Raw genomic sequence first — 27,496 nt, forward strand, 5'->3', positions numbered from 1 at the left:
CTCACCCACCCCAGTGTTATTAGCGCCGTTAGAAAGGCTCAGGTCATTGCAAGATGTGTAGAAACAGAAGTCAAACCAAAGGAAGCTGGAAAACGAGAACAGGAAAGGGAATCTCTGCCACAAAATGCCCCCAAGGAAAACACAGTGATACACTAACCTATTCAAAGCTGGTTTGCATTGATTCGGGGTTCTAGTGGTACCCATCACAGGCACCTAGACACGTGTATCAGAAAAGAGGCAGAACGGTGCCCCTGGCCTCTCCCCCAGCCTCCATCTTGTCTTTTTCCGCTCTAGCCACCAGGGGGCAACTCGGGGCAAGGTCCTCCTCATAGGGAAGGTTCAAATCCTGAGCTGCAACGGATACTTCAGTGTTAGGAGACGGGGGCGGCGGGGGCGGTTGGAGGGGAGAGTGATTCTGGAAGTAGAGCTGAAGGGAGCAGCTCAGGGGATCTGGAAAGCAGAAGAGTCCCCCAGATCTTCCACTTAATTTCTTAATTAGCTAACTCTTACGCTCAAAGATAGCCCCTCTAAACTAATAATTAAATGTTAAATTCTTCTAATTCACTAAGGAGCTACCTTATGGACTATCAACAGGTAAAAATATCTGTCTCTCTGTCTCTGTCACTGTCTCTCTCTCTTTCATTTCTAAAAGAGCAGCTGGTTGAAGGCAGTGTATCAGGAAGAAAAACAAGAGGAGAGAACCAAAACGGATAGAGTCGAACCTGTGTCTGTCCACCTGCCGTATAGAAGTTGAAACAGCAGAAGTCTGCTGTAGATAAAGATGAATTTAACAAAATACAACGTCACTGAAGATGACCTCGTGGAGCAGAGATGCCCCACAGCCAACCTTGTACCCTGACCACTTGCATTCAACTCTTTTATAGCTCCCCTAACTGAGAGTGCAACCTATCTGCTGTGCTTCAAATAAACCCCCAAAAGGTTTTTACAAAATCGTTTTTAAAAAATCCCTGAAGAGTGCAAAGGAGAGGTGGGAGGGGTAGACATTGGGGATGAGGGCCCTTCATCTTTTGAGAGTCAAAGTCCGAGCTCAAGGCTTTTCCAGCTCTGCTCCAGCTCTGCGAGCGTACCTAGAGTTGTCAAAGTCCAGAAAGACGAGGCAATCAGACCATCATTGTGGGCTGCCCCAGATGCAGAATGCCCACGAGGCCACTGCCTTCCAGCTCATCCCCGGAAGACAAAGCTGTCTTTTTTTGAGAAGAACGTGAGGAGCCATATTCAATCTCCATCTGCATTCGTGACCAACAAGCAGGAGCAGGGCCAGGACAGAGCCTGAGACTGGCCACCGTCTCTCCAACACTGACACCTACAGCTGATCAGTCAGACCAGGACAGCAGCCTCCGCCTCCCGCCAGCTGCCAGGTCTCTCAAGAAGCACAATGGGTCCCCATCTAGGGAATCCCCACGGCAGGGCCGAATGACCATGTCACCAGGATGCCAGCCAATCACTGAATCCCTAAGGCTTGGGACACTCCTGTTCCCTCCTCTGCCCGTATCTTATCACGCCCATAGACTCTACTCAGGGGCACCAAGAGCACCAGCATGACACAGCCTTGGACCCTCCGGTCACTACGAACTCCTCACCTGTGGTCCAGCTGATACCAAAACAGGTGCCTTCTGACAGAAAGCTGTCCATCTTCCGAATTCTTTCCTAAGCATAAAAATCCAAGAGGCACAACCACCATAACATCTGGGTCAAATGTCAATTTGCAGTATATGATTTTGTAGTTTTCCCCAAATTTCACCAGCACTGAGTATGAAAGCAACATCTTCTATGAAAAACAATCAAATGATACAGGAGGGTGTCAAGGAAAAAGAAAAAGTGATTTGCACATATGTGAAAACCTAGGAGGTCGCTGCAGGCAAACCTAGTTCTTCCCCAAGCCTGGGTTCAGAGCGGTGCTGGGAGTGGCTCTGGGACCACGTCATTTCCAACTCTTTCAACAGCTGAAGCCCTGGGAGGGTCTAGCCCCCTGTCATGCAGTCTCCCCTGTCCCCTGAGCATTCCTGGAGAGATGGGGACCTGACGGGGGCTTGGAACAGCAAGAGTAGCCAAGTCACAGAGGCTGAGGGAACACTGGCTTGCCACCTTACACATCTCTTCTCAGAGCCCCTGATACGCAGACCATTTTTACACTAGAACAGAAAAGAAATGAAGGCAATCATTGCCACAAAGGAGGAAGTTATGATTAAGGAAAAACTTGGGCGGCAGAGGGGTCAGGACTGGAGGGAGGTCTGACCACCTCACTGTTCCTCTCAAGAGCATGTCTAGTTCAGGTTCTCCTGGATTCTCGCCTTGGCTGCTCTGAGGCTTTTATTCTCTAAGTTCATCCCTTTTTTTTTTTTTTTTTCTCTTGAGAACACGGCACATGCGTGAGCTCTTGCTAGGGGCAAATGGACCTTCTAGGAATCACATCGACTGAAAACAGAGTATTGAACGTCCCGCTGGGCCAGGCTCGCAGTTTGGTTCTGACCAGAACAATGGGCGTCTTATCAGTCCTCTGGGATGCTGAAGACACGCCAGGCTCTCCCCAGTTCCGTGAGGGCTGCCTGACACCCTATCTTGCACACTTGCTTCTTAGTTGCTGTAAAGCTTTTACATATTTAGGGAGCTTTTCCATCAGAATATTCTGGAATGGCTAGAGGCTCAGACATGTTAATGATATCTGCACACGTGTGCTTTTTATCCAAGTTCACAGCTCCTGGTCACCGAGGGTAAACAGTGTTATCAGTGATTATTACAGATTTAGTCAAGTATATTTCATTCCTGTCATTTACAAGCACTTGCGTTGGCTGGTATTTACGATGTCAGGATTCTGTCACTTTGGCAACCTTCTGAGACAACATTTTTCCAGTGTTACAGTGACATTTCAAAAACTCAGTATTTACAAGCAAACGACACCCTCTGGCTCCGTGACGGTGCGATTCAGTGGTAGCTGAACAAAGGGACACTCGTCTAGAAATTTCTTCAGGATGTATTTCCAGCCACTACTGGCTATTACTGCTTCATGGTGGAGGGTGGCCCTGCATCCTTTGGAAGAAAGAGGCTACAAAAACATCAAGGGAAACTGTCATTGTTACACGCCACTGGAATCTGAACTGTTCTGTATGGGTTCAGATGAATGAGATCTGCTGTGTGATGCTGACAAGTTTCTGAACCTCTCTGAGTTTTAGTTTCCAGTTTGTTACTAAATGGCACTGGGCACCAAGTGACATTAGGTCCCTTTTGACTTTAACTTGCTGTCCTTATGGATTTCAATATTATACCCAGAAGCTAAACCCATTAGCATCACTAATTTTTCCCATGTCCCACCTCAAGGTTCCGAGGAAAAGAATCCCGTGCAGGAAACATGAAGAAGCAAATTATCATCCACTCAACTCATCCCCGTCTTCCCTGTTCCTACCCGTCCCCTGCCAAGCAAGATGGACCAGGGGGAGAGAGGGAGGATGCAGCCTGGGGACCAAGACGCAGGTGGCTTTACACTGAGCTCTGAGGCTTTTCCATCTCAGGTGGACCGTGGTTCTCAACATTACCAGGGTCCTTTCACCAGCGGAGCAGAGAGCTGTTCCCACTGACAGGTAACAAACAAGGCAGGAAGTATGCACCACATGGTACAGACTTCATAGTGACCTGTGCAGCCCTCTGAAGACAATGCTCTTGGTAAATATCACTGGGTTCATCACACCATCTTCAGAAAGGCAGTCTTCCCTACTGACAGAAGCAGGTCCCAGTGCAGTAACCTGGACGGTACCGAAGTGAGCAGTGAGAAGAGAGCTGAAGCCATCCATGTGACGGCTCTGTGGGCCACTGGCGATGACCTCCACCAACTTGACCCAAGGACAGAGAAGCAAGAGAGAAAATGATGAATCTGGAGCCAAAGGACCTTGTCCCCTAGTCCCGCCTCCGCCCCTTACTATTACTAGTGACAAAAGCGCTCTGAGTCTCTGTCATTATCAGCAAAATGGGGATTAAAAACCATTCCTAGCTCTCTGGGCTTACAAGTTCTATCACCTGTTACTGCTGTTGGTTCATTTCTTCGTTTACTCATCCAGCCACTGACACTCAGAGTGGCCCCTTCAGGCCTGGGGGACAGAGATGACAGGCCTAGTCCTTGGCCTCCTCTGGCTGTAGGGAGCATGACACCTGTTCAGGGAGAGCAGTGCATTGGAGGCTACCCGAGCACGGAAGACACCACCTTGCTCTGGCCTGGGTGGAGCATGGCGCATCGCTGGAGGACACAATGCATGAGCTGGTTCTTGGACAAAGGTGTGAGCCACCTGCCAAAGGCATATAAGGAGAGGAGCAGGTGGACCGGATGAAGCTATTCCAGGCCAATGGAAGGGCTCTCGTAAAGACAGCGAGAGCCATGAACAAGCCCTCAAGGGGAATACAAGCAGCTCAGTGTGGCTGGAAAGTGAGATGAGTGGTGAGTGTGATGAGTGAAGGAAAAGGCTGGAGGCCACGACAAGGGCCAGGCTCTCCAGAGCCCGCACATCGTGCTAAGGTTGGGTCCCCGCAGCCATGGGAGGATGCCGAGCAAGGGCGTGACAGCATCAGGACTTTTTGGAGACAATCACTCCAGCGGGCTCGTGAGAGTGAGAAGGTGCGGCTGGAGGGAAGGAGCACATGGGAGACAGCGAGAGTGGTGGCCGGGACTCAGGGGATGGGGCAGGCTTTTTGGTACAGGAATCAGAATTGACAAAATCTGCACACTGAGGACTTACAAGGGTCGTCGAGACAGAGTAGTCTAGGATGGCGGCTGGCGGTCAGTCACCAAGCCTACAGACACAGATGGAAAGAAGCATCCTGAGAGGACGTTCAACCAATCAGATTCAAGCTCAAAAGCGCAATTATCTCACTGGTAATTGCCGAATTTTACCTAAAATATATCTAAATAGATGTAAGAATATAAATGTGAGAAGTATGTGTTATAGCCTCAAACTAGGTGACTGTATTATTATTACTTGGGGGGGGGCTGGTAAAGGTGTTGTTCCATAATAAATATTTGTTAAACACTCAAATGAAGGTGTGGTGCAGTGTATTATTGTTGAGTGCTCTGGTACGTTCCGATCGCTGGCTGAGGTTCTACAGAGCTGACTGAGGATGTGGCATTCTATTTCTAGAACAATACGGATAAAAATCTAGAGCACAGACAGAATTATCTGTACCAGGTAACTATGGGAGACATGTCGGATGGAGCTCCACAGGCGACTTCAATCTTGGCATCGGTGAGTAAATCCGAAGGCACACTATGAAGTTTCAGGGGATAGGACAGTTACCTAGGCTATAATGAGCTGAAAATCTGCTTTGTTATGAAGTATGAAATGGAGACAGTCTGGCTTCCAAGAATGATAGGGTGGCTGTGTTTTCTGCAAAAGGGAGTCGAGAAGAAGTTCTCCTAGACATAAGTCAAAGAATAATTCCTTCCTCAATCTACAAAACGCCAAGCTTAAATAGTCTTTCTACTGGCAAAATGGCACGTGGGGTTTGCGTTCTGAAAACAAATTCAAGCAAATCTTACTCAGAAGCTAAGTGGGAGTAGGACTGAGAGAAATCGGTCCATGTTGTTGACTCCTCTGGGCTGAGACGGTTAAATGTCAAGAGATGCAGAAAGACTCCTTGAGGGACAACGTCATAGGAGTGGTGGCTGTTGACATCCTTCTTTGCCACATGTCACTGTCCGTGGCACATCTTTTACCACCACTGATGTTGCGTTGTGCCAGTCACTCTACACATGACAGTTCTGAATTGCAGAGTTCAGTATGACACACAGACTTCACAGTTCAAAAGTACTGGTAATAGATAGTTGCACAGATGTGAACCACGTTCAAGGTAAGAAAGTTCAGTTGATGGGGACTTCAAAGGAGTGGTATGGCCTGAATTAAGCTGTGTTCCCCAACTTGTATGTGAGTTTTGTGAGAAGTTTGTTTAGAATTTATAATGCATTTTTCTGCTGAAAAAAAAAGAAACTTGTAAAGTTGAAATACTTCTAAGATCTTGAATTCTGATCCTCTTGGGGTTTTGGATCCTCATTGTAAGCAACGACCCCCTCAAGACTCTAGGACTCAGGATTGTACTCTCACTAAACCTGAATCCCTTTGAAACATAAGAAGAAGGGCAGAAAACACCCTTGTTGATCATAGACTGAGCGAAATCTCACTGGCCCAGGCAACCCCCACTGGAACAAACGAGCACTGGTTTTAATCAAAATTCTTATCAAAAATAGAAAATTCATCATTTAAACATGCAACTGTTTATAATCCTGACTGGTGATCAATAGTGCTAACCTGATTTTCTAGCTTCTTTACAGCAACTATCACTGATACACCTTGACTTCATCCAGTGAAACTCTACTTTTCAACTGTCTTCAGAGGATCTATTTTCTGAGTCTACACTTTGGGGACAGGGACCCGTCTCTCATCTCCTCCATCCATTTCACACACAGTCCTTTCGCATAACACAACACATTCCTCCTATGAAACGAGGTACCGAGTAACCTTCGTATCTTCCCCAAAGGGTATATCATTTTCTTCCTGTTCATACAGTGGGCATCCTATCATCAGGTTTTTCCATGGTAAAAATATGAAGCAAATGCACAAACTTTTCTTCTTTGCTAATCACTGTCTCAGTGGCAGGATTAACTCACTATGACTAACTATACAGATAGCCCCCCACACCTGAAGTGAGAACAAAGTTATGCTTGGTTTATTTCACTGAGTATTTTACTATTGTTCCTATTTGGATTAAAATTATTTTTTAGGCATCACGACGGAGCCAATCTTCAACAAAATATAAATGTTAAGGTAAGGGATGTAACACAATAGGAATCCACCTCTATGAGCTTTGTCATGATCTACTAGCTCATCCCCCTTCATCGTCTTTCCTATTTTGCTATTAGGATAATCAAACGGATCTAAGAGAGGCTTGTAAAAATCTCTATCAGAGCACAAGATGAGTTAAGGTTTTGATCCAGGGGAAGGGTATACCTCAAGTGGTAGAGCACATGCTTAGCATACAGAAGGTCCTGGGTTCAATCCCCAGTACCTCCTCTAAAAATAAATAAATAAACCTAGTTACCCCCCCCCAAAAAAAAGAAAGAAAAAAGATTTCGTAGTCTCTACTTCTATTTAATTGTCATTTCAGAATTAAAGGTACATGCTAGGGTCCTTTCTTTTCAACTTTATGTATCCTGTGTTGATGGTAGCTATATTTTCAATGTTTCCTTCCAGTAGCTTACAAGGTTCTTTTTTGTTTTTTATAGATATGTAAAAGATGAGGGGAGAAGGAAAACAAAAGTGAGAAAAAAGGAAAGTGACTTATCATCAGAGTATGAGAAAAGCTCGCTACTTAGCTGAATAAAAATAACATATTTAGCAATTTGTAACATAAGAATAAAATGAACTCACTGGGGCTCAGGAGGTCTGCAATATGATCCTTGCAAAAGGTATCTTGCCAATTTAATTGAGGTAGGAGTTATTTAATTTTTTTACAGGTATAGTTTTCAATAAAACTACATATGCCTATAATACTGCAATGGCAGATGTGCCTCGATTATTAGAGGTGAGCTCAAGGGAATATACACAATGGATCCTGAAATCTGTAAGCAGCTGTTGGGGGGGGTGTAACGATGGGGGAGGGCACTGTACCACACACATGTTCCTTAAGTGCAGCAATGTTTTGTTATTTTACTGCAGGTGTATTACAGAGATGAAATTTAATAACTTACTGTACACAATACCAATAAAACTGAAAAGATTCAGTGCCCTGCTGTTCATTATCGCGGTACAAATGAGCTCGGATTATTCTGTGTGCATGTACGGTCAAACCTCGGCACACAGAGGCCCCCACGTCGAAAGCTCTGGAGGATGGTCACTGCTTGAAAACCTCAGTGATGTTTCTTCCTTAACTGCTTTCTCATCAGTGAATTACCATCCCAAAGTTACATAAACGTGGCTTTGAGGTGGGTTAAAAATAAGATACATTTGGTATTTTTTAAGACATCATAGAAAGCCTTCACTGGAAGAGGTCTTTTGAAAGGGGAGGATAGTGGAATCAGGGGATATATATAGATTTCCTTAAGTACCTTAAGAATATGACAGTGATAATATATTTATTCAACAAAATTTAGGGAACTGCCAATCTAAAGATGCTATCCCACCAAAATTTGGCTTCTCCCTTTATCTTATTTATTTATTTATTTATTTACTTACTTACTTACTTACTTATTATTGAAGTATAGTTAATTACAATGTGTCAATTTCTGATGAAATGTCTGACAAAATAGAAGTGCCCTACGGTGAAAAAACATTTGTGTGTTAGAGATGCTAAAGCACATGCAACTCTGTCTTCTTGCTGGGTTTTCTTCTCCCAAGAAACTACTTGTGTTAGATAATAAATAACACAATGAACATAAACGGTTCTTGCTTCCGAACGCTTGGTTTAGTTTATCTGTGAGTGAGAGCTTCAGTAAGGGAAACACCCACAAACATCCAGAATACACACACAATTTTTCCAAGGATGTGGTTCTTCAATTCTAAGCGGGATGCCATCATCAGGCACAGCAGAAGACTCAAAATCTGATCCTTTCTCAAGTATTCATTTCCAAAACGATTATGGGGTGGGTTTTTTTTTGGTAATGTTCAGTGTTCCCACTATTTTAAACTTGGGGTTTCAATTGTAAGGGTTTCCGGGGACACTGCTTCGTGATGGGACCATTTCAAAAATAATCAGATACAAAGGAGTCAATGTTTCTGCCATTCCATATCGAAAAGTTCTTCTGATGCTGAACTGTGAGTCTGTTGTCTTTCTCTGGAAAGAAGCTATAGGGCTATACTGAATTCCACAGGATGGGCAGGTATATTTCAACATTAAATTCTGCCAAGTACACCTCGATCACTCAAAAGGACGTATATCAATTGTTTGTTTAGTCATGAACTGATTTTCCCCTTTCTCTTTACATATCAAAAGTATAAAGGTGAACTGTAGTCCTAATTGCTACTAGTTATTAAAAACCCCTGAATACTATTCGTAAGAAAAGAGAAGTTAACCCCAATATTCTGGTGAAATTTCGTTTTGGATACCAAGACTCCATTTCTTTGGTGTGTCATAAATCACCTGAAAGCCATTTCACTGATTTTTCATGTGTTAGCTGTCCCGAACTGTTTAAAAAACTTGCCTATACTTCTAACACATATTTGTCATTTTGTATATTTCACAAGTGTATTTCACACCATAATCGGAAAATTACTGGGTCACTTGTAAGAGCCTGCTAAAGGTATTGTTTCTGAATGTGCTTCTGTGTCATTTTTGTATTTTGGGAACAATAATTTGATCTATGAGGAATCCAAACAATTGTGGAATAGCAAACCATGTTCTGCCTACACGGCACAAAAAGCAAGTCTCAAATATAATCTATACATTTGTAAGAAAGTGCTCATTCTGTTGCTGAAATGTGAACTGGCATATTCTACCCCAGCCTTTTCACAGGAAATCTTCATTGGTTTTAATGAAATAGCACATGCTAATTTTGAGGATGTGACAGAATAGATTATTCATATAGACACATGTGCTTTATTTTAAAAAAGGAAAAAAAACAAAAAAACAAAAAAGGCCTGGCTGCAAGAAGCCGTGTGGCCTGCCTTCCTCTCCGCCTCCCCCACCGACCGTGTTCAGCGTTCTAGTTCACCCTGGGAAGCTCCTCTGTTCTAGGTACCAAGTTAGACCCAGATTCTCCAGCGGGCCTGGAATCTATTGAAAATGGTTTTCCAGACGGGCTCTCCTACTGACCTCCGAGTTCAGAAGCCTCATCATGAGCTTGGGCACCAGGGAACCCAAGTTGGAAAAGCACTGGCTTTAAAACCAGACATTTTAGGAGTCCAAATCCTGGCTCTGAAACTGAGTTGGGGTGTGATCTTGGGCCTGTTCCCTTTACTTCTCTGAGCATCATTTTCTTAATCATCAAGTAAAGATAGCAATAATCCCCCGGGCGTGTACACCGGCCCCCTAATATTAGTCCCCCAGGCTTCCTCTAGATCAAGCCCAGACCAAACGTTCAGAAATTCATTCACTTCGACATTCATGCATCAGTCACGTCCGGGTTGTGAAAGGATGTGTGGATCCGCTGTCTCACTGACCCTTGGCAGAGCAACCACACTGGGCATCACAGTGACCCACGGACGATCAGCCCTGTGGGATCTTTAAGAACAGATACCAGAATACACAGGAGCAATCTGAGAATTTAGAAAAACTCTGGTGCTTATGGTAAGATTAATCTAACAGCTAGGGGTACAGAGATTGTCACAAGGTTCCAAATTTCAGTAAAAGAACATTAGTGTTTATGTGCAAGGAAACAGAACCTATAATTACCTCCTTCCTCCTGCAATTAAAGCATTTCTGACCATTATTAGCCTGAGCCATAAGCTATTTTTCTTATCAATAGACCTTAAGGAATTTGAAGGATGCTTTAATGCTTCCAGTATCCTCCCGGTAAGGAACCATACTTAAAGCAAGGATTATTAACATTATACTTGTGTATGTGTGAACACTTCAACTGACAGCACTGAAATGAACAATGAAAGAAAGATTTTTAAAGAAGAACGTCTGCTCTACATGTAGAAAAACTGTTTTTTTTTTTTAAATTACTAGTTCAAAACCCTCTGATTCAGGCAAGTATCATCAATGCAAAACAGGGGAACAGGGATATATGCTGAGAGCTAAAGAATCAGTCCAAAGACTGTTCATTGCATAGGGGAAAAGCTTTCTTTACAACGGACAGAACTGGGGTCTCCATTTCTACCAAACAGCATGATTTGACATTATATACCTCCTGACGAAATGCAGGATGAAGCACGGAGTATAATCTATGGAATACTCAGGCCAACATGTTTAACCTCCATCTGAATAAGCCTTTTGAACTAGTTTTCAACTTGCCGACAAGACGAGTGATAGAGGAACGAATTAAACAGCACCACAGAGAAATCATCCAACAGTTCGAGAAGGGGGCATTTTTTAAGGACAACTGGCCTGCTCTCTTTAAGGCAAATATCACTTTTTAAAAAAAATTACAGGAACTACTCTAGTTTAGAAGAAACTACAAAGAGACACAGAAACAAAGCTGCATAAACGCAACGTCTGGGGGCTGGTGGGAAAAGCTACCGAAGACATTTTCACGGCGACACCTGAAGAAATGCGGGTCTGGATTGGGTATTAGATTAGGAAATAGCTGTTCATCTCTTTAGGGGCGAAAACAGTATTTTAGTTAAACAGGCGAGTGTTCTTAATTTTCAGAGACACAAGATGAAAACATCTAGGGGTAAGCTCTCACCAGACCTGCCACTGAAAAATGGTGCACTGAAAAACATACAGACTTACACACATACAAAGCAAATGTAACACATACCAACAACTGTTTAAGCCAAGTGGGGGGTATGTGGCACTTCATTTTATTACTCTTTCAACTCCTTTGAGTATTTGAAAATTTATATTCTACTTATCTTACAGTTTATTTTCTTTATAGTAAAGGAAAAAAATTTTTTTACCTTTTTTTTGTTGAGTTATAGTCATTTTACAATGTTGCGTCAAATTCCAGTGTAGAGCACAATTTTTCAGTTATACATGAACATACATACATACATTAAATTTTAATTAAATAAATGGAGCTTGAGTCTCCCCCTTAGCATCCAGGAAGCTGCTGGTGGGGACTGAAGGGAGGGTATACAAAAACTTCCCTTTTTGTTTTCCTCTGACATACCTAATGCTTCACTTAAGGGCCAATAAATGTGGGTTAACCAACAGAATGAAAAAATGGCTCCATTCTCCCCTTTGGGGAGTGTTGGGTGGCTGTTGGAAGGCGGGGTGTAGCAGTGCCCTCCAAACAAAGGAGCTGCTGCCTGAAAAACAGTGCTCAGGGGCCGAGACACGATGGCATCCACCCTGCAGACTGGGGCCCTGTGATGTCTGGCACCATCGTGATTTTAGGTCTCCTGTCCCACCATCCACGCCGGCACATTCAAAGAGGACAGGCCTGGACTCCGACCTCTGGTTCCCGTAACACACCCACCGGAAACCCAGAACATCTACAATTCCGTCCTTTCAGAACCTTCAGACCTAGAACAGTGAGGCCACCAAGCTCGTACTCAGCCCTGAGAAGTGACTGACAAGCAACATTCCAGGATATGACCTCTGTGTCACTCCCGGGTCTGTACAGCAAGGAAGGGGCTTCCAAAGGACTGTTTTTGGAGTGAGTATGATTTTTCTGGTTTTCGGAGGCAGGAAAACAATGCTCACTAAATGGTTCTCATACACCGTGATTGAGACTTTACTCTCTCAAAATGATTCCTAACAGTGATGCTGCGGACATCAGGCATCAGGTCGTCACAGCCTTCACCCTGCCAGGTACAGAGTACACACAGGGCAAGACAGAGCTGACTGGCCCCTGCCTGCCAGGAGTTTACAGAATCTTGGTGGAAACCAGCACTCAACAAACATCAGAAATGGCACAATCGAAAAGCACCATGAAGGCAAAGCAGAGCCCTAAAGCAGCACAAAGGCAGAGGACAGAGAATGCAGGCAGGACATGGACAGAAGATGCTCTGAGGAAGGATGCACAGGACCAGGAATGAACCAGGGCACACCATAAACAAACATTCACCCGTAACATGTGATAGAAAACCAACATGTATTTCTGCTTGCACAAGACCTAAATAGCCATTTTCATAAGAAGAGACAAAGGATTTCATGCCTTTTTTTTGATTATATCCTTCCTACTTTGACTTCGGATAAGAAACATGGAAAAGGTCCAAAAGTTTTAGAACTAAGTGATTTGGAATTCTTTTTGTATCAAATATATAAAGAATTAAAAGGGGAAAAAATCCACTCTTAAATGTGTAATTCATTTTAGAACCAACTTTATATGTTTAACTCCAATGAATCCAAGATGAATTGGTTTGTGAGCAAACTAAATTAGGCATAGAGGTGCTCCATGTCCTCTACAGCTTCAGAGTTTCTGGAATTTAACAAAGGTATCTGAGATTAGACCTAATTCTTAAATCCTGTTGGTTTTAAGATCTAAACATCAAATAACGTTATCAGCATATCCCTGCTGTTTGATGACTTGCTGAGAAAGAAAAAGAATGTGGATAAGGTTAGAGACTTAGACTTCACTAGAGAAAACAAGATATGCGCTGGGATATTCAGTTGTGGAATTTTGTATACAGATTTCAAGGCATCTTACTGATTTTCAGAATATCACTAATTTCCACTGCCTTTTACACGAAGTACATATACCATGTACTCCCATGTCTTGAATAATCAAATTAAGGCAAGAAATCTAAAGGCGTTTTCAAGGTCAGCGGCAACCCTGGGATAGGGCCCAGCTTTCCATACATCACACACACACACACGCTTGCCCAGGAGACACTAATGAAGCCACTGCTTTAGACCTGGGCTAGCTCCCAGAAAGAAAAGACAAATCCTTCCTGATCACCAATGTTGAACTTCCATTTAAGGGGAAAACTTCAGCCTTAATAACAAGCATTTGTGTTGACATCACTACCTCATTCAAAAACAGAAGATCTTGGTAAGATTAAGGGGGGGAAAAAGTTTGCAATCACCAAACATCCTATTCAAAGCAGCAAAGAGGCCAAAGGCAACAGATACTGTTCTCCTTTGTCATGGTCAGAGATGCCCATTAGGTATTAGCTATGGGTTATCATATTAAGGTTGTTCTATCCTGCGAGAAACTTTATTTCCGCTCATTTTCATTTCTGTCAGACTTTCCATTATAAATTTTATTTTCTCCGCCAGTTAAAAAAAAAATAGTATGAGGCTGCAATTTGGCAAGAACATTTTTAAGCCTGGGTGTGATTTCCGTACCCCAATTTGATTTAAATTAGTTTTGCCATATTTAGTGAGAACATTAAAAAGTCCGTTTGGCCGCTTTGGTTTCTATTGGTTTGTTTTTTACACAATTTCAAAAGACTGAAAAGGTCACCGTGTTCATTTCTGACAATTTTACATGGAAATGCATTAATGAATTCATATTGACCCGTTACTAGTTTTAATGAAAACAACTTAATGGATAATAAAGAACCTGCCAGCTTTTGTTTTTCGGCTAAAATACCCACTTTTTAAAAGTCCCACGCCTATCACTATCAGTGGTAAATCCTCCAGAGACAGGTAACAGATGTATATATATTTTTTTAATTTGACGCATTTTGAAGTTACAAACATTTCACAATAATAATGCATTTCTCTGGGTAGCATTTGGCTACCTGTTGCTTACGATCCTTTTTCTCTACAGGGAACAAAAGGCTTCTGGCACTGCAGAAGCAAGTTGACATTGTAACAGTGATCATCCCTGTAAGTCCACAGGATACATTGTTACGGCACCATAAAGCAGTTTTTGGAGCTCCTTAAGGCATATCCTCTAAAGGCTTCCCACCCGGCATCTCTACAAGGTAGTAAACAGGAGAAAACCAAAAGCTCCCCCTCTGTGAGTCACTCACCTCGCCACACAGTGGGGAATCATTTCAGCTGTGATCTGCTATTTAGACTTGAAGCCCAAGATACCGACACTCTGCCTTTCTCTTTGGTTTGCATAGCTGGTGCTGGAGACAGGGATTCAAAAAACAATTCGGCACAAGAGAAACTCATTCACTGGAATGAGACTCTATGGTCTGTTCCAGTCTCGAATTTCACCGAGAGCAGAAATTCAGAATATGCCCCCTTTTCCTCTCCAGCCCTGATTTCCTCGATCGGGGAATTTCCAAAATTGTGCTCTTTGCTTTCTCCTGAAGCGATCCCACCGTTTACAGACACTGCTGAGCCCAGGCTCAGCAAAGAGAGAGTCCGGACTTGCAAGACTCACAACCATGAAGCAGAAATAAGAATGAAAGGATCGCCACGCTCCACAGCTCTGTGATGAAGACTTTTCAAGAAAAGCGCATGCAGCCGTACACAACCTACTTGTCCTGGACCTGAATGTCTCAAAACGAGACATCCCCGAGGCCCAGAAACGCAGCCATCACATGCCAGTCCGTCCACCTCTCCTCCACCCTCCGCCCCGGTCCACTTCTCACCTGGTGTCTGCCCCCAAAAAGGTTAACTTCAGTTGCACCCGAGGGAAGTATTTCCCACGCACCGAGGGAGGGTCTGCGCCCCTGCACACGCACTGACAGACTCACACCGTCTGGGTGACGCTCTCACAAGTCAAGGGGCCCGGCGTTTACTCAGCAGAGGAAATCTTTGTGTCTGTGAGGAATCACGCCAATTCCTATCAGGAAGAAAGGACACAGGGGCGAGGAAGCCTATTCTCTCATTGACCAGAAAAACAGGCCCAGCGAAAACAGACACCTCTGCCATGACCATCTGCGAAAGGGAAGGACGTTGTCAACTTTCTTCGCCCCCCAAACTCGAAAGACCTGTGCCTTGACCCTCAGCAGCCAGATCCACAGGAACAGGCCGGAGTTGAGAGCTTTATACCAGAGACCCGCACTCCGAGGCTGGCTGCCCGAGCCAGCAGCTACCCCAAACATTTGCACTCACATTCCAAAGATGTTTCCGTTGCGCTGCAAGGGCTGTAAATTTCTTTCCTGCGGAATTCTTTCCAAGCAAACTGCCGTAAACTGTGCTCTGCAGCAGGAGCTCTGAACCCAGCCCCGTTCACCTCATCACAACAAATCTCTCAGATGCCGAATATGACTGCATGGGTGGCTGGGCCAAAGAAGTAAACTTTCAAAATGCAAATATACCCGGGGGGGGGGGGGGAACCAAGCACAACTCCGCCAGAATTCCACCTTTCAAGATAACGTGACTGACACTTAAAGGAAACGTCCCCCACGGGCTCTATTTCTTTACTAAAACTGTTCGCTTACATTTTTCAGGATCCATTACACATGTTGTTTACAAAAATCAAAATGGATCTTTTTTTCTCCCCCCATATCACTGAAGAAAATGGGAGGGTGAGAGGGTTCCAGACAGCAAGCATCCCCTTTCCAGCACAAAAAGAACTCACATTCTGTTGGGGTGAACACTACAACACGGGAAGGCTTTGAATCTGAAAGAGGATTATTAAATTCTATCAAGAGTTTTCCAGAGGAAGAAACCAAGGCACTTATAAAAAGAAAGTCTACATCTTAAAGGGGAAAAAAAAAAGATTTTAAACATGTGATGAGTACTGATGCTGAAATTTAAAAGAAAGCGTCCATTAAAAAAAACTCAATTGTCTTGAAACAAAGCTTACACTTTTGGCTATTGATAGTATTTTTAGAACTGGGCTTTCTCTGGAGAGTTGAAGTATGCAAATGCAGAGTGCCCAGAGACACGCACACACATGCTATACCTTCGTGTGACACTGGCATTTTATTATTTAATTAAAGTACTCTTATTTTTCTAGCTCACGCATGCTTCCCTTGAGACGGCTTTGCTGTTAGCCTGCTGGACTTGACTTCCAGCCAAAAACAATTCAGAAACAAAAAGGGACAACAAATCATATTTTCACAGACATTTTTATCCCTCAGTACAACCCTGTTTTCACACAACATCATACAGCCCCTATGAAAACTATAATTTAGGGCAGTGGCCACCCGAACCCAGGATCTGACACATGGCTGCACGAAGCATTTCCAGCGTTAAGAAATTCTTAAGTTCTTAATTGCAAATAAACTCTTTTGATAGAACCGCTTTACCTGGCATCGCCGGTTTGCAAACAGTGCCACTGGTACCGGCTGACGGATTAAAAATACAACAACAAGCCAGGGAGTGCAGTTCTGATACGATAAGGTGTCTATTACTTCCATGCTCTGGGTTATTTCATTACTTTTTAAAAGAGACAGGCACCGGCAGACTCCCAGTCCATTCATGCCACAGTCTACAATGCAGCATCTAATTTACAAAACAAACGGATTTACCAGGTCAGTTCTCTCAACCCTTCCCCAAAACGAGATTCTCACTTACCTGGTGGCAACCCTGTAAATTTGATTCTCTCCCATAAGATGAGTATGAGCCCCTTTCTGTTTTACCTGCCAAGAGAAACAACAACAAAAAAAGTGTAAATTGTATTTTTCCTTTAAAAAAAACAAAAAACAAAAAAACTCCTCCAGGTAACAGACATCTACTTCTCTTCCCCGATGTTTACATACGTAAAGTAGGCACGACTGGCAATGTCTGCAAGCAAGAGAGGCAATAACACTTCCTCACTCTGGCTATGATAAACTGGAAAAAAAATATCCTTCATTCCTATTCTTAGCCAAACTGCTCCACACTTCCAAAAACTGTCATTCCAATGGCCTCCACTTTCTCTAACAAACAAATTGTCATTCCTTATTTTCGCAATCTTTTTCTCTCACAAAATTTAAACAATTTCATTTTTATTTACACAGCAGGCAAATTATCTATGTAATGACCCTAGCCTAGTCATTCCCATTGATTATATTGACACTTAATGGTGGGGCCAAAGCTAATCAATCAGGGCTCTCCAGATGGTGAATAAAGCAAAGAAACTATTCAAATTTCTAGGTCTCTCTCTCGCTCTCCCCCCACCCCCGCTCTCATTTAAACTCCTTTTCCCAGGAGTAAGGCCCATCATGATCACGATGATGATGGAGTTTACGTGGGGGAGAGAGGGCTTTCGAAAAACTGCCCACGCCGACCCAACTTCGGGTTCTACCAGTAGACCCAGCAGAGCAAGGGACAATGGAACGTCAATGTCTTGTTCCAATTCTAACCACCCACTTTTTTAATCTGTAGACTGTTCGGTATAAAGGCTCAGATGCTATCTGGCCATGTCTAAGGATAAAAATCAAGGATGCCCATTTGGTTCTTTTAAAAGTATGTTTAGCCTTAATAACTCACAAGGGAGACAATGAAACCACATGGCAAGAGAGCTGAGCAGGAGAATGTACCTAGTGAGACACAACGAGTTGTTATGGAAAACAGTCCACACAAGGACATTAAAAAGGGCCCGTGCTGCCCATGTGCCCAGAACACAAGCCTCACCCTACTCAGGACTGAAGGATACGTTTTTCCTTCATGGCTAGAGCTTAAGGTACGTTGTCTTTTACACCAATGACGACACTATACTTTTTCCCAATGGAAAAATTCCAATCTAGTATTTTGAGGGGCTGAATGGATCTTTCTAAGCTTACGAAGCCCAAGTCTCTCCCCCTCAACTCAAGTTAGCGCAAATGTTAGAAGTAGCAGTGTTCATTTTCATCTTTTAGTCCAATGACGTGTAGAGTACGTCTTCCTGGCACCACAGAAACAACGTATCTTCGAGAAACCTTACAACCTGGCCAAAGGTGCACCTTGCATGGAAGTCGCTACATACATAAAATGGAAGATGATTTCCAAAGAAAGCCAAAACTGGGTCTTAAAATTAAGCCTCTCCCCCCAGCATTAACTTTTCCACTGACTTCAATGAATCTCAAACTTGGGAAAACAGCCCGCCCCACACACACCACCAACTTCTGGTACAGTGTTTAGTGCAAAGTAGAAAATCCATTATCAGTTTCAATTCCAACAAAACAGGACACCATCTCACATACTGTCAGTCGTGGGAGGTCCAAAAGAGTAACTTTCATTGTATGAGGATTTTGCATTAAAGAAAAGATGTATTCGCCTGTTTCCGAAGTATACATGGTCAAAAAGACAAATTTACTCTTCTGTGTAAGTCAGATGAAAGCTACTTGTACCCTTTAACTTCTTTTCACAAATACTAACCAAAAAAAGCTCGATCTTTACAAGCAATCAAATGATGTATATCCTTCCTTAAGCTCTTGCATCTAAAAAGCTTCAATACAACCATGACATAATTCCCTTTGACATAATACTCACCTGTTTAACAAGCTGAAAGGCAGACAGAGAAGGAAGGAGAAAGGCAGACAAACAAACAAACAGATAGAAAGACAGATAGATAAGGTCAAATTTACTCTGACTTCCTAGGAAGTTGAACATCTAGTGTCCTGTTTTTGGTAATTTCTAAAAATTGGATTGTGAAATACAGTTTGAAGGAAGAAAGGCTACCCATTTCTCTCTCTAGAAGGAGTTACTGAAGGTACCCCCTCTAGAACTTCACCACCTGGCATCATTTCCCAACTCAACTCCAGCACATAGACCTGGAGAGATGAATTTTCCTACCAGGATTTGTCTCAGTTCATTTACATATATATATGTATGTATGTCACCATTTATGTATATATAAAGTTAGGTCGATTCCTTTCATTATTTTAAAATTAGAAGGGGTCAGTGCAAATAGTAAGCATATGAGTGAGTGAGAGAAAGAGAATAAATATGAATAATAATAAACAGGAGAGAGAGGAAAGAGAGTGGACTGGAAAGAACAGGGGCTAGGAAAGGAGAGGAGGGGAGGGAGGGGCGAGCAGAATATGAATTCATGCTGCACAGCATCCCCCAGGTCCTCTTGGCTACATGGACGCAGCATTCTTTACTATCATATCAGATACAGACTGCTTAATCTTAATTTTGCTTGTTAAAAAATATTTATCCAGATACAAAAATAAACCCACTGCAAATTACAAGTTGTCAGGGTTAAAAATCTACTCCTGTTTGTGTGGGGGAGGATAAGAGACCAGCATAGACTTGAATCATTCTCAGTAATTTGAGTGTTTCCATGACATCAATGGGCACCCGTCCAGGACTCTGTCGAAGTCTGCGAGGTACCAAAGAGGCAGCGCAGCCAGCAGGAGGCTGGGAGGTGCACTTTTTTTTTTCCTTTTTTTTTTTTTTAAGGATTATGCTCCTTGTAAAGATTTCATCTGTAACATCCACTTTTACCATCAAATAGATTGCTCCAGAGATCATCAGTGAATGCGTCTCATTCTGATAGTGTAAGCCTTTAACTTTATTACATCTTTTTGTTCCCAAATTCAACTATAAATCTGTCCTCAGAGTCCAAACCCTTGTTTGGGAGCAAAATAATCAGGGATTGTGGATAAACCCAAGCACCTTCTCAAATGTATCTATTCCTCTAATTTCCTAATGACCAAAAAGCAGCCATTTTACAATGACACCTCAGTTTCCAGGGGGAAAAAAAACATAGATCTTTTGTGTAAATTGTCCATTGAAAATTAGCTATGGTCTTGATGTCGATCTTCTGCTTAAAATGCACAGGAACATTTGCTTCAGATAATAAAATTTTCAAGAGCCCTGATAGCATGTTTGAGTAGGATTCTTAAGTCACTATCTGTGCTCTCAAACACAAAAGCTCCCAAAGACATGTGTTTACTCTACGTCAGGCGTGGGTTTTTGTCACTTAGACCCACTGGCTGGCGCGGACAGCTTCTTTCCTCCATTCTTCTCCCCCCATCCCCACAACCACAACAGAGCTTTGAAAGAGCTAAAGATGCTGTTTGCCCCAATATTTAAAAGAGATAGCTGTGATGAACAAACCGGCGCGATCACTGCGGAATTTTCGAGACAACCCTCCGGTACTGGAACACCACAGCCGCTGCGGATATTTTTTGGCACAAAGACAACGGTGGCCGTGCCAAGCCCCATGGCTAAAACTACTCCAAAGAGGCATAAGGGTAGCATTAATCGCTCAAGTCTTTTACTGCATGGAGTACTGTTGTCCATATTTTAAAAACTAAAAGTACCCATTAGTAACATTTGTCGTATGCCCACCAAGAGGGTGGGGGGACAACTCTGAAATCCATACCAGAAACAAATCTTGTCAAGCATTTGATTCATTTTTATACCTAAAAGGACCAAATGTTAAATTTTGCTGCTGGTGACGATCTGCCGTGCATGCAACGAATAACGTGACCTAGTGGGGGGACACTGAAGGCTGAATGAAAGCGACAAGAGAGGATTTCATAAACTAAGTCGACATATTGGCTAAACAACTTTCTTCTGCAGAAATGATGTATACAAGGAACGTGTAATGCTATGTCACAATTTTTTAAATGAAACCAGGAAAACGCTGTAAATGAGCAGACACAACAACCGTCAATCAACCCTTCCAGAGACAAAGGAGATCAACACGCAGCCCCTTCTCCAGAGCAAGTCGGCATCTACAGGGAGCAAGCAATCCGGAAAGTCAACATGTGTTTTGTCCAAATTGAACCCATCAGCTGCTTAAAAAAAAAAAAAAAAAAAAAGGGAAAAAAACCCGCTATATTTAAATTTGATTATTAAAAAATGGCACCAATTGGCAGTCAATAAAGGAGTCACTTGTTTCTCCTGTTGCCCTTGAAAAACTCAATCTGAGCAGAAAATGTAAGCTACTTCCAGTTATTTTAAAGGCCAATCCTTTTGCTGATTTATTCAACCATTCTTCATTTTGCTGCCCCAAGGAGGATAAGGAAAAATGTTTTTACTTTTTGAGGGCAGTATGATGAACCAATGTCTCTATAATTCTAAATTTAACACTTTAAAGTCTTACATAATTTTCCATTTGACTTCTAATTTTATTTCCAACATATCCATAGTATCCTGTTGTAAGGGAATGCCATGGGAACTGGATGAGAATGAAAATGTTACATGAAGGAAAGAATGGCCTCGAAGTTCATTCATTCACAGAGATATACCTAAGAAGTGTCACCTTCAGTAGGTTACTACACCTGGACAGTTCCAATCCACTTGGAAAGAATGAGAGACAGACAAGAACAACTGATCCACAATGATTCCTGGAGATAAGCTGTGACATAGATGATCCAGCCCAGTGGTGGTTGACCAGCAGGATAACAAGGTCAGGGGTGGGTTTCTAGCCTTTCATTCTTCAAAGGCCCACTTTTAACATTACATACAAGTGGTAGGTACTTCACTCACCACTGGAAAAGATGTGCCTCTACAGTGGAACATATCATCCTATGAGAAACCTTGATAAAAAATAATCTGATGCTGCAGGACAGTACTGAGCAAGGCTGTTCCATTGTCAATCCTCATTCTGGAACTGAAGAACAAGCCTTCTGTTCCTGCCACGAGACTGAGGAACTCATCACAGTCACGTATGAATCAGAGTAAATCTCTGTCCCTGTCCCCAACCCCAACCCATCCCTGGTTACCCTATTAATTTTTTTTGGCATATTGAAAAAGAGTATTTTTCATTAAACAATAACTGGAATAGAGGTTTTGAAAATACACATGAGGTTATTATTCACGGTTCTTTTCCACGCCTTTTTCTCCCTTGCCCACATGAGAATACCTGAGTCCTTTCCTGTCTTACCCACTGTGCAAAGGGCTTTAGTAGACTGATTTATTCAGTCCACACAACAGGTAATATAAACACCATTTTACAGATGTGAAAACTGAGATACAGTACATTGCCCAAGGTCACAAAGTCAGTAAGTGTTAAAGCCAGGACTCAAACCCAGGCAGTTTGATCACACAGGCTGGGCTCTTAGCTCTATTCTGTGCTGCAGGGATTTAAACTCTGGGGGAAAAAAAAATCTACAAGTAAGTGAGAAGCCCAATACTGAAGACTCAAATCCCAGAGCTCAAAAGACTCATGAATTTGATATGAAATTAATGAAAGTGTCTTAGAGGTGGTGATGATTTACATTTACATGGCGTTTTATTCTAAAAGGTCTCTAGGTACTTTAGAGCTGTGCAAATGATGGACACCAGAACCTGTGACGTTGCACAGTGCACTGCGACCATCTCCAGGTTCACCGGAAGCAACAGATCAACAAAAACATGGCAGCAAACTGCATCTCTACACATTCCATATGTGAAGAACACGCGTTCGTATTAATGCACAGAGAAGAGTGAAAATAAAAAACATTATAGGACAACACGGCACTGCTTACAAGCCTCTTCTGTGGAATAGTAACCCCACAATAGACTCCGAAAAAAACCAAGGGGAGGCTAATTAAAAAAGCAAACACATGTTACAAGCTACCTATATCCCTCCTCCCACAAATTTACATTGTATCTTAGCATGTTAAAGCTCTGAGAAGTCCTGCAGTGTAGACATTTAATTTCCTTTAATATAACTTTCCTAAATTTACTTGAATACACATACCTGCCCGCCTCTCTTTGCCTACTGAACAAGTCCTGAGGAATTTTAGAAATTACTATTACAAAAAACTTAACATGTAAAAGAGTACATTAGGTTAACATATGTTTGCAATTTTCCAACAAATAAATAATGTAAGTTTAAAAATTGAATTGCATTTTATTTTAATTGACCTAAAAACATTTTTGACTGGTCGTGATGTTCCCATGCAGACACACCTTTGTCGTTCTGCCTAGCTGGTCCAATTTAATTCTCCCTGATCCTAGCTCAGAGGTAAGAGTCTGGGTTTGCAAGAAATCAGAAGCTGACATTATTCTTCTGATTTCTAAAATTCAGAGAACAGCATTGGTTCTCTCCTGCAGATTTTTACTGTACCAGGAGGCATTTAAAAATTTCAAATTTAATAAATTCCATGCCAAAAGAATCACAACTCAATTCCAGCATATAAAACAGTCATTCCACAACCTAGAAAATTCTCTTCCTCCCCTTCTTCGTAAACTGAGAACAGAAAGCAAATTCGGGGGAAAAGTGATTAGGCACATAGTTTGCAGCAGAGGATGATGGGAAGCAGGGGGAGAGTCATTTTCCCAGGAAAGACTAGCTTCAGTCTTCTCTTTCACTGACATTCTTAAGTTATCAAAATAGAGCGCCCAGTAATGACCTAGAGCTCTGACCCCGGAAAACTAGGGTCTTGGCTGCTTTTTGTCACCGATTCACCTCATCTCGTCTAGACACCACACTACCTTCAAAACAGTGGGTGTACCCAAATCCCAGACATACTCAAGAGTATCTCGAGGCATCACCAAAAGTCTTTATTTAGGGGGATTCTGAACCGTGTTCATAATCTATATTCAATTCTCCCCAAAGCTCTCACATTTGTAAAGCACTATATAGTAGGCAGAGTAACTTAACTTACATTATTTAAGACAACCAGGCCCTAAGGATTCCTTAGGTGGGCATTTTAACCCCTATTTGTATAGATGAGGTCACTAAAATTAAGAAAGGGTAACCTGCTTAGCACAAACAAAAGAAGTTACACAGACAAAGCTAGAACATCAACTACCAATTTCTGTACCAAAGCCTGTTTGTACAACAAGCCTTCTCTTCCTGGAGCGCTCCAGATGTATTCTCAGTATCTACTGTGGCAACAGAGACTATGCCGTTTGTCTTTTTCTCGCTGTGTAACACAATCCTCTCCTCAAAGACTGTCAACTCAACGCGCGTTAAGTCAAAGAGGCGTTCTGGAGGCCTTGGATGGATGGAAATGCAAGAACTGGTCAACATTTTGGATGACCATCCTCCAGGACACCAAAACTCACCTTCTCGATGCAAAATCAAAGTGCTGCCTTCGATCCTTCGTGCCTGCCCTAGACAACGACAGCCAAAATAGTCCCTTCCCTCGGCGTCACGCTCAGGCGAAGCGCGCATTACAGCACACGAGGTTTGTGCCTTCTTTTCCCAATGCAGGAAAACCTTTCGCGGAAAATAACACTAATTCCACAGAGTGTGCAATTAATCAACATAATCATGGGATAACTTCGCTGTCTGGGGAGGTGTGTCAAATAACTCTCTAAGGCCACTAAAGTGCCCCTTGAGCCACCAGAGTAATGATTTTCTGAATCAGCAATTTGTACAAAGGTCCCCTAGACGACCTGAAGGACTCAGGGCAACCCCGAGATCGCTCAACTTACTCCTGCTGAGTAACTTACCACTGGCTTTATGTGAATAAGACCTCACCAGTTCTGCCTGCCCTATTGTGTATTTTTTATTGCAATTTGTGTCCATGGTGTTTGGGTTTAGCCAGGGCAGTTAAGGACTTGTGGGGCTTCTGGAGAAACAACACATGCATGTGAAATCTTCTGTTTTTTCATTTGAAGAAATGTGACCATTTTTCATTTTCTAAAAATGAAAAAAAGTCAATGTTGCAATACACAATAAAGGTATTAAAAGCCAGCAGAAGTGAAATATTTTTTGCTGTGTCCTTAGGAGGCAAGGAAGACACAGGATGGGTGTGGAGAAAAGCTATCCGCCCAAATTCAATTCCAAGACTCAGAAACCCTGTTGATCATGAGAATCCTTAGCAAAACTTTTCTTAAAACAGAGTCCTGGGTTCTCTACCCCAGGGTACCTGCATTCAGTGGAGTGGGGTCTGGAATCTCTATTTTTCAAACTACAATTCCACTGGTTAGTCCAAAAAGCCAGGGATAGGAATAACTGATTTAAGTGAACAGGTTTAGCCTTTAAGGTTCCTGATCAGATGAAACTCCAACAGACCTGCTAACCTGGTAGATCACAACAACAAAAAAAATCAATTATGACCCAAAATCCAACCTACTGAGCTGAATTTTTCAAGAGCAAACAGGTGTTGATCTCCAAGACCCTTTCAGATAGTTACGTTTTGTGGGTTAGAGAAATCTTTTTCTGACAGTGAACTAGGGCTTCGCATTTGTTCACCTCCACTAATGAAGACTGGTTGTTTTAAAGAAATTCATCTCACGTTACCCAGTAGATGACCAGAATAAACAACAGAATTCCAAGACATAAGTGTCCTGGAGGTGGAAGGACAAGCCTCTTGTATCAGCCCCACTGGCCACTGCTCCGAAAGTGTCTCTTCCCTGTTTCTACTCCAAGACAGAGGTCACTTTAGACTCCAGGATCAACGTCTCGTGAACCTGACTTAGCCTGTTAACCTAAAAGGGCCCTTTCGTCCATGTATTCCCCATGCTCTCCCGAAAGCATTACAAGTCCACGCTGGGGGAGAGGATCTGATCCTATGATTCCTCTGGAGAAAATCTAGTACATTTCTGGCCAGCTGTAGCGGAGACAATATCCTATGAGTAAGACTTCGTTGCCTGGCTCAATTATTTGGAATTTATCAGCAAATTTCAAGAAAATCACCACATAAATTACTTCTAGCAATAAATTATGTGCTGCCCATTACACTGATGTTCTAACAGGGTCTTACTAACATTAAATGTAAAAAATAAAAAATGACCAAACTCTGAACTAGGTACAAAGAAACAGAAAACATACAAAAAGTTTTAGCATTAAGTTCATGATAGAATGTCTACATAGGAAAATCACATACTTTAGCGCCATGGCATGTAGGCAATGGCCCTGGTTTTCAAGCTGAGCTCACAACTAACAATTAGAATATAACCTTTATCATTTGTTAAAGAAATCACACGCAAAGAAACCCAAGAATGCACAAAAATATAAAGGGGATGGGGATTGCATGGATATTTTAAATATAGTTTATACATATGTATAACACAGCATTACACTTACATATATATACATATGTATATAAGTAACATTTTTAACCCCAGAGGATAATCCAAGCGTCACTTATATATGTATCTGTAACATATTAGATGACCACATCCCTAGTCTTAGACTCCACAGGGTCCATATTCCCTAAATATAGAGTACTAAGAAGTTGGGGTGAAATAACCCACAATTCCAAATACAATTCCAGGCACTCAGAGAGCAGACAAAGAGTAGGAAGGCTGCACTGAGCTCGCACATCAAGATCAATTTGAAAAGAATGGCCCCATGACAGCCAAGCTGGGAGGGAAACAGGACCAAACGACCCAGAGTCCAGCTTCCCTGTTAAAGGAAGGTGATGGTTCACAGAAAAAAGTACATAAACTACTGTTTAAGAAAAGCCTCCCAATTTCCGAATACACGAGCATGACTAAGTCAAGAGAGGAAGGCGGGGGACACGGGAAGGAAGAGGAGAGGCAGAGGAAAGGGTGATGAGGGAGAAGAAAGAGCGGAGGAAGGCGGAGGAAAGGGGGTTAGTCAGAGCAGTCCCCGCGTCCCGTCAAAAACATGCAAGAAAACAAAATACATCGCGGGAAATAGATGTTTACAGACAACGATTTTCAGTTCTGAAATGTGTAAAAATAATCCTCTGAACAGTCGTGAGAGAGGTCCAAACAACACGGCATAGGGAAATAAATATTTGTCGGGTACCTACGCGTACCTGCCACGTGAAGGCTGATGGTTAAGTCAACGATGGACATTATTCTCAAGAGTTAAGAGTTTAGATGAGTGAAGTGGCCAATAATGACATCGTAAGGGGTATGATGCAGATAAAAGCACAGAGAGCACCTAACAGAACTCAGCATGGCAACAGGTGACAACAGGAAAGATGCACATTTGAGACTCCACAGCAGGTTGTCATTAAAGCAGACTTAGCGGGACCTGGGTATCTGTTAGAACGCGGTTTGCAGCTATTTGAAAATGTTAAATAAATCAACGTAAATAAAAACTCACATGATTTATGCTAAACAAATTTGAAGGTAACTAGTACCCGAAATTGGAAAGATGGAAAACTGGGGAAAACCGAGATGACATGCCCTCGCTCCTTTACGTTCTTGGAGCATTCTACATTAGGGATGGTGGCTAGGGAGTTTTTGATGGAATTTGCTTACAAACTGGAGAAATTTGCAAAGACAAAAGAACTGTAAAAAGCCAAAGTGTCTTCAGCACAGAACA

At 42.5% G+C, this 27,496-nt stretch overlaps 1 protein-coding gene across 14 annotated transcripts in view; it reads right to left on the bottom strand.

Moving 5' to 3' along the window:
* TCF4 (transcription factor 4) overlaps positions 1-27,496 on the bottom strand; it is a 344,588-nt gene that overhangs the window by 157,002 nt on the left and 160,090 nt on the right. For 12 of the 14 annotated variants that reach the window (XM_045521494.2, XM_045521501.2, XM_010961328.3 and 9 more), the window contains one exon: positions 16,972-17,036. In XM_045521494.2, coding sequence (XP_045377450.1) covers positions 16,972-17,036 — 65 coding nt within the window. Of the gene's footprint in view, positions 1-15,095; positions 15,254-15,561; positions 15,689-16,971; positions 17,037-27,496 lie in introns of those variants that run through there. The other 2 variants (XM_010961331.3, XM_010961336.3) reach the window with 2 other exon arrangements.

The sequence above is a fragment of the Camelus bactrianus genome, chromosome 30 (assembly GCF_048773025.1).
Source record: "Camelus bactrianus isolate YW-2024 breed Bactrian camel chromosome 30, ASM4877302v1, whole genome shotgun sequence".
In the NCBI taxonomy this organism is placed as follows: domain Eukaryota; kingdom Metazoa; phylum Chordata; class Mammalia; order Artiodactyla; family Camelidae; genus Camelus; species Camelus bactrianus.